The 8,617-nt window shown below is 28.8% G+C and overlaps 1 protein-coding gene across 1 annotated transcript; it reads left to right on the top strand.

Annotated features, from left to right (window-relative positions):
• Positions 1 to 4,566: 4,566 nt before the first annotated feature.
• On the top strand, positions 4,567 to 7,232 carry LOC145106137 (uncharacterized). The gene is made up of 5 exons (XM_079043168.1): positions 4,567 to 4,680; positions 4,884 to 5,033; positions 5,195 to 5,521; positions 5,593 to 5,639; positions 6,755 to 7,232. Exons 1-5 carry the CDS (start codon positions 4,567 to 4,569, stop codon positions 7,230 to 7,232), a joined length of 1,116 nt encoding a protein of 371 aa, XP_078899294.1.
• Positions 7,233 to 8,617: the final 1,385 nt, after the last annotated feature.

The following is an 8,617-nucleotide window of genomic DNA, read 5'->3' as shown; positions in this document are numbered from 1 at the left end:
CCTTATATGCATGTAAATCAAACGCTAACTGTAAAATCGAAAAATCATGAAAATATTTCCATCACACAAACAAAATAATCAACGACACTTTAAAACTAAGAGTATATAATAACTATCACAGTTGTTCATGAAGTTAAAATTAATAATGTAAGATACCGAAAAGAGATGCCAGTCGATTTCGGGAAGAAAACTAGCAACAACAAAGAAGAATCAGAGGAGAAAAGCATCAACTTACATTGAAATTGATTATGAATGAAAGGTGTTGTACAAACAATCGAGGAAGATATCAACCGTTTATTCTTTAGGGACCAACAAAACACAATTTGATACCTAGTTGAACAACACCAAAAAATTTCAAAACCTGTACTAAAGACCTCCGATTGTATTTTGATAACATGCTCTTGGCGATGGGTCTTATTTTCCAGATGATTGGAAAAATTAGTGTTTTGGGTCGGATATGTTGTTCTGTGGGTTGAAGACGATGATGGTTGATGTATTGTTATAGGTTATGAAACTGATATTCCAATTTTATAGGAATGTTAGTTCATATATTTATTTTACCATATTTAAGTATAGTTAAAATTCCTATTATAACCTTATCAAATGATTGGTTTAGAAATGGTTATACACTCACACAATACTTGATGGTTCTATATGATCCTAACTCTCTCTCTCTCTCTCTCTCTATATATATATATATATATATATATATATATATATATATATATATATATATATATGGAAAAGTGAATATACCATTAAATGTATATAAGCTTAGGTACCAAAATCCACCATAATACGTCGTTTTGTATCATATATGCATTATAATAATCTTAAACTTCAATATTTTACTTGTTTTATTTTCAGTATTTTTAAAATTTAAGTATTATTTTTCTCTTACATCACATCTTTCTACCGAACACCTGCCATACTATATATATTATAGTTGAAAATGAAAATTATGTATGAGAAAGGTAATGATGAAATTTATAAAAGTCTTTGAAGTAAATCAAGTTAGGAGTTGAATTTTAAGAACTTTGGACGATTACAATGCAGACGTGATACAAAACGACGTAGTATTGTGAGTTTGGGTATCTAAGCTTATATACCTTTAAGGGTATATATATATATATATATATATATATATATATATATATATATATATATATATATATATATAGAGAGAGAGAGAGAGAGAGAGAGAGAGATAGGTTCAAATGTGGATTGACATCTATTGTGCGGACGTGTGGACGATTGTATTCTGTGAGAATGACAAAGAAAATATGGTGTGTGATAATGTGAATACGTTCAATCTTACATAACTATTATCAGTATCACACATTCTCACCAATGAAATCGTCTATAAGGGTATTATATACTTTTTTATTATTTTCATTCTCTTAGAATATTGTCAGGATGTTTATTGAGTCGTATTATGTAAGAATGAAAATGAGTGAAAAACAATGTGTGAGAACAAAAATGAATAAGAATTAGTGAGAATACATGGAAATGACAATAATTGTGTGAGGTTGAACGTATTCACGTTACTAAACAAGTTATTCTTTTAGTAATTCTCATAGAATATCATTGTCCACACGTCCGTACAATAGTTGTCCATCCACATTATAACCTAGCCCAATATATATATATATATATATATATATATATATATATATATATATATATATATATATATATATATATATATATATATATATATATATATATATATATACAGGGGCGGTTTTAAGGGGTTCCCGGTGTAACACCGACAACATCTACTTTTTCTTTCCGCAACGGAAAATTTTTCGATTTTTTTACTTATTTTTTATGTATCGGCAACATCTATTTCATCCTGGCAACACCTATTATGTATTTCTGTGTCCTCGCCTATATATATATATATATATATATATATATATATATATATATATATATATATATATATATATATATATATATATATATATATATATATGTCCTCACATGATCATGTTTCTATATAGGGCCTGGTTCTGGTGAGTATTCTTTTTTTGGTGAGGATTCGTGAGGACACCTTAAAAAAATTGAAAAAAAAAGTAAAAAAAATACAAATCATAAAATCGAGCATAGCACTATATTGGAGAGAAAAAAAATTGGAAATAAAATTTTGGATAATTAAAATTGAATCATGGATCATAAAAAGTGAATCATGGATCATAAAAATGATCCATGATTCAATTTTAATGATCCAATTTTTTTTCTTTCCAATATAGTACCATACTCGATTTTATTATTTGTATTTTTTTAATTTTTTTTTTCAATTTTTTTAAGGTGTCCTCACGAGTCCTTACTAAAAAAAGAGTCCTCACATGATCCTGTTTATATATATATATATATATATATATATATATATATATATATATATATATATAGAGAGAGAGAGAGAGAGAGAGAAGTTCAATAGAGAACAAATATGGATCAAGGAACCAAGGAACATATCTTAACCATCTATTTTCTTTTCATTTTGGCCATTAACCCTTAATTAACCAAAATAAACACAGAGGGGCATTTTGGTAAATTTAGGCTCTCATTTAATAGTCATGTTGTCTCCGTTAGCTTCTTTTGTTACTGTGCATCATCTTCACCACCGATCGATCCAAAATACTCTCGCCTATTCTTCGAAATATCAACCTTTTTCATCCAATTTACTAATAGTTTCTTCAGATTTCAGCTAATAATCAGGTATTTTTAACATATATTCATTTTTCGTTTATGATTATTAGGTCAATTATAGATTTTCACTTTACCGCTGTTCTTCCAATACATTGTTTATCAACTTATTTTTATTGTTATTGTACTCGTCTGATTGTCAAATTCTCATGATTTTACCATTTAATCTTCAAATAGTTAAGTTTTTATTGTGTTTGCTAATTGTATGTCGTATGTTGAATATGCATTTGATGTTATTGTTTTTCCTTTGGCCGTTTTTGTAATCATTCATGTGTAATGCATCTTCGACATTTAGATATTAAATTCTATCTTGTTCATCTCCAACATTTAAATTATCTCGAAACTTTTAGTGATTTTGAGAATCTTATCTTATCTTGTGTATATATTTTAAAGTTTTGTGATTATCTTATTTATTTGTTCCTTTTTTGTATCATTATCAATTCTAATCTCTATATGAACTCCAGGTTACCGATTCATTATGAGTTCTTTGAGTTCTTGTTCAGATTTCTATTAAAGAACAATCAAGTAAGTTTTTTTTTCTTAATATAAATTTCACATTTTCTATGTATTGTAATAAAATAGATGTTTTTTTTTGCTTTTGCAGTTCATGATCAATCATCTTCTAGTATGAATATTAATCATTCAAATAGCAGTAATTCTTGTTCAGATTTGCATTCAACTATTAATGAACCATTACGTAAGTTTTTTTTTTCTTAATATAAATTTCACATTTTCTTTGTAATGTAATAAAATAGTTGGTTGTTTTTGCTTTTGCAGTTCATGATCAATCATCTTCAAGTATGAATATTGATCATTCAAATAGCAGTAATTCTCGTTATAGTGTTGATTTTGAGCTCTACAATACTGAGTCTTTTAAGCTTGTTCGTTATGATAAGTTGATACATAAGAAGCCTTTCAAAGGATTGTTGTTTGATTCGTTGGACATTGGTCTTGACTTTTACAAGACTTATGGTCAAGAATCTGGTTTTGATGTGAGTATGTCAAGTCAAAAAAGATAAAATGATGGCACAATTTGTCTTAGATATTCTACATGTAGTAGATATGGTTTCACAGAGTCGTTCAAGAACGAAAATATTAATGTGAACTTTTCAGATGTTAAGAAAAAGAGAACATCTTCTAAGAAGAACGGATGCACTGCTATTTCAAAGTTCAAGAATCTCTGATGTTCTTTAATGTTCTACATTTATGTGTTTGTTGAAGATCACAACCATGAACTTGTTGCTCAAGATCAGTTGCACTTATTATGGATTAATAGGACAATCAATTATCTTCATGAATCCTTTATACATAATATTGGTGCTTGTGACATTGGTGCTTCAAAATCTTATAACTTGGTGAGTAGTATGAAGGGTGGATTTGATTCTAGGGGAGGGACTGCAGTCGACTTCAAAATTTTTCATAGATATTTCAATTCTAAAATTGGTGTCAAAGATTCCCAAATGGTTGTGGATATAATGACAAACAGAAAATTGTGTTTCTCTAATTTTTCATTGAGGTCCAAACAGATGTTAATGATCATCTTACTAGAGTTTTTTGGGCTGATGATACTTCGAAAGCCAACTATAAGGACTTTGGAGATGTACTATCTTTTGATGCTACTTATCAAACAAACAAGTAATTCCTAATCCTTATTTGTTCTTTTTATGGTATTTGTTCTTTTTAATAATACTTATCAAAAAAAAAATCTGGTATTCTATGGTAATTGTTCTTTTTACTGGAGTAGACTACCACAAGCGTTGTGTTACTTTTGCTGTTGGTTTACTAGCTCGTGAGACAGAAGATGCATAGGTGTGGTTGTTTGAAGAGTTTCGTAAAGCATTTGTCAAGCCACCCATGATGATTGTAACAGATCAGGATTCATCAATGAAGAAAGTTGTTAGTTTTGTTTTTCCTGAATCCAAGCATAGAATATGCATGTGGCACATCACTCAAAAACTTGAGGAAAAGGTATATTCTTTGTTTCTTGATTCCTATATATGTTTATAACCATCTAGATCATAAAGCGCACTGTGAATTTACAATGTAAATTTGCATATGATGAAAGAAACAAATCTAAATCATAAATCACACTGTGAAAAAATGTTATGTTACTATGAACTACATCAACTATTCAACTTATGCAATGATTCTTATGTGTTACTTTTTTTTAGATTCCTATCGATGTTTATAACCATCCAGACTTCCAAAAGACGTTTTTTTATATTGTATGGAATCATCAATGTTCTCCACAAGATTTTGAAAGTTTCTGGTCAACAATGTTAGATAAGGTTCATCTTAAAGAAGTTGACTGGTTAAAGACTGTTTTTAAAATAAGGGATTAATGGATTCCGGCGTATATGAGAGATCTTGAACTTTCTGGTTTGATGTGAACTACTTCAAGACCAGAGAGCCTGAATTATGCTTTCTCACATTTTTTGCATCATAAATCAAATTTAGTGAAGTCCATGATGTCATTTGATAGTGCAATGGAGAAGCAAAGACATCATCAATATTTATTAGATTATCATTCCACAACTACTACCCAAAGCTAAGGACTCATTTGGCTATTGAAAAGCATGCATCGGAAATTTATACACGTAATATTTTCTTGGACATTCAGAAAGAGTTATACAAATCCGTTTTTTATTGTGTTCAAGAATCTGTAGTTATTGAAGATGAAAATGAAGTTTATGTTTTGAGAGATAAGAAGAAAAAAAAGTTGATTGATAAAAATGTGAATAAGGATGAAGATTCTGATGATTTTTATCGAAATAGTTTTCCTTCTCATTATCCTAATACTCATTACAAGGTATGTCTCTTTGTCCTAATAGAGTTTATTAAATAAAAAATGTAGTTTAAAAATTCACACTGTAAATGTAGGATGTTTTGCCAATTCACAGTGTTAATTCTCATAGATTTATAAATTGGTTTGTACTTTTCATTAGATTAGTATGGAATATGTATTTTTTTGTGAATTTTAATTGAAGTACATATTTATGTTAGAGTATTATGATTTCTAATGTTGATTAATAATGTGAATCAATGTTATTTTGTATAATTTTTATCGAATGGTATGAGATAGAATTTCTTATTCACATATTAGTTTGTTTATAAATGATGATTTTGTAGGTTGTATTTAGTATAAGGGGTGATAGCATTAGCATCAGTTGTAGCTGCATGCTTTTTGTCCAGGAAGGAGTGTTATGTCATCATATGTTTTTCATAGTAAATATGAAAGAGTATGATGAAATTGAAGGGTTTTGAGCATTCTAACACTCCTATGGTGTACATGCAACCCTAAAAACCTTGGATCTATGTTTGACTAAGATACATGCAAATAATTATTTTTCCAAGGTTCTTATCCTAACTAGCATGACATGGGGTACTTGAATCAAATAAAACTAGTAGAATTACTTACGTTGTAGTAGTAGTTGATTGCTTGGAGTTTGAGAGCCTAGAACCAATAATGTGGATGCCTCAAATGGAAGTCACAAATCACCACAAACTTGGAAACTTGAGAGAATAGTCACAAACTTCTTGAAATCGGCCCTCTTAGTTTACACACATCAACTAGTGTTATTTCAAGAACCAAAGCCTCCTTTATATAGTGTGGTGGATTAGGGTTACATCCATGTAAACCCTAATACTCATGTCTTTACATTTCTATGAGATCCATGGGTTAAAGCTCCATGGAGTATCCATGGACTTTCCATGCAAGCCTAGCCCATTCCAAATAAGCATTAGCCCACACTATATAAATACAAGAGCCCATATTTAATTAGTCATACTTTTGATCTCTAAATTAATTCTAAATTAATTATAGATCAACACTAATTAAATAATATGATTTTATATTAATATATTAGAACTTATAATATATTAATAAATCATAACTTATACTATTCTCAAACGATTATCCATAAATTGTTCGGGTGAAGTGCAACCCAAATGGACCATGCCGGGTCGGGTCAAGTACATACCAAATATAGTTATGGACTTAGACATTATATCCAACATAAATTCCATCAAATTTCATTTTGAGGAGATGGGGAAAAGATATCATAGCTGATGGGTTGTTGAGAAAAAAATACTTGTATTCTCATAAAGGCAGTAAAAATGAATGTTTGATTCAAGATGCTTATGCTATTCTTCGTTTGTCCATTAACAAGATAGAAAATAATGAGGACGAGTTGGCTAAATATATAAAGCAATTTCAAGAGGTTGATAGTGGTATTCCTATATGTACCTCATCAAGGGCATCTTCGAGTAGATCGGTTCACATTGAAAAAATTATTGGAGCTGCAGTACCTGATGTTATCAACATTCATAATCCACAGGGGATCAGAAACAAGGGATGGGCCAGTGGTAAAAGAATCAAGAGCACTAGAGAGAAAGCAATTGAGACATCTAAAAAGGGTTCTAGATTATGCAGTTTATGTCATAAACCAAATCACAATGCTAGGAGTTGCATTTTGAGGTTAAAGAAGTCTGATTTAGAATCCGAGGTTACAGAAGGTTGATTGTTTCTAATTTTTTTTAAGACTACTAAAATAAGATTTTATTTTTGTAATGATCATTCAATGCATAGAAATGTTGAAATATTCATGTTAACTTTGATATTCATTGTTTTATACTTTATTTCTAATAATAGAATATAATTTTTTTTCGAATTTATTGTTTTTGGTTAAAGATATTTTTTTATTGTTAGTTTTTTGAATGTTTTCTAATAAAAATTTCATGTTAATGATTTAATTTATGCATTTTAATTATCATTGTTAAGCTCACATATAAAATTTTCATGTTAAAGATCGTCTTTATGTAATTTAATTCACATTGTGAATCTCAACTATTAATTGTTCTAATGATCTATATGTACCGTAATTCACATGGTGAACCTCACATATAAAATATCCATGTTATAATATGTACTGTAATTCACATTGTGAATCTCACATATAAAATTTTCACAAGGTTAATGTTACTATATATAAACAATGTAAATTTTCTACATCTATTGTATAGTTGATTAATTACATTATCATTTATTCATTTAGACCAAAAGAAATAGAGTAAATGCATGAAATGACAATGTACTTTCAATTCTTTATTCAAAGTAGAAATATACCCACTCTCCCCCCTCACATGCCAATAACATATCTTTAATAAAACATGTAATTTTATAACATACATGTAGACATTCACATGAAAATATAAACATATTTTAAGTATTAGTAAAGTTCATTATATTTGATATAGAAATTCACATCAAAATGTAACATAACAAGCATTTATATGTTCTTAAAGAAATTAAAGTGCATTTAAACTTATACCAATATGAATAGAAAACTAAAGTTTTAAGTTTTACACTTCTTTTTCTAATCATTGAAGTACTATATCCTTTCTCCCCTTTTTCTCATCCCTTTTGAGCAAATATTGTAATTCTTCATTAGTCTTTTTTGCAAACTTAGTTGTTTGTCCAATGATTTTTGACCTGTATGTGTTTGCGTCACTCAATAGTATCTTTGTCAAATACTTAATGCGTAAATCATTTAACACACTTTGTTATTATTTTGATTCTTTTGGCAACCCACATGTCCAATTTACTGTTTTATCTCCCATATATGTCTCCATATGACACATGCAAAAAACTCCACAGTCAACATGATTATCACTTGTGCGCCAATTCATGTTCACCCTTTCTGGTTCAACACCCTCCAAAATTAAAGCTGATTTGTGATTGACACTCATCACGTACCTACTAAAAAGTAGTTTCTACAAAAAAATTGTCATTTTCTATAATTATTATTTTATTTAAATTATCAGTCTATTAATATTTATATTTAGAATGTAAATTTACTATTCTTACTAATTCATTAGGTGCATCACGATAAGCCCTTGAAAATTT

The sequence above is a fragment of the Lactuca virosa genome, chromosome 4 (assembly GCF_052849685.1).
Source record: "Lactuca virosa cultivar CGN04683 chromosome 4, Lactuca_virosa_CGN04683_v6, whole genome shotgun sequence".
NCBI classification, from domain to species: Eukaryota; Viridiplantae; Streptophyta; class Magnoliopsida; order Asterales; family Asteraceae; genus Lactuca; species Lactuca virosa.
Note: the sequence above shows the minus strand (reverse complement) of the source record. Positions and strands in the feature narration are given on the sequence as shown.

Coding starts and splice junctions, on each gene's coding strand:
- LOC145106137 (XM_079043168.1), top strand. CDS start 4,567: ATGATGATTGTAACAGATCAGGATTCATCAATGAAGAAAGTTGTTAGT. Junction 5,522..5,592: donor ATCCTAATACTCATTACAAG/GTATGTCTCTTT, acceptor CTGTAAATGTAG/GATGTTTTGCCAATTCACAG. Junction 5,640..6,754: donor TCTCATAGATTTATAAATTG/GTTTGTACTTTT, acceptor TTTCATTTTGAG/GAGATGGGGAAAAGATATCA.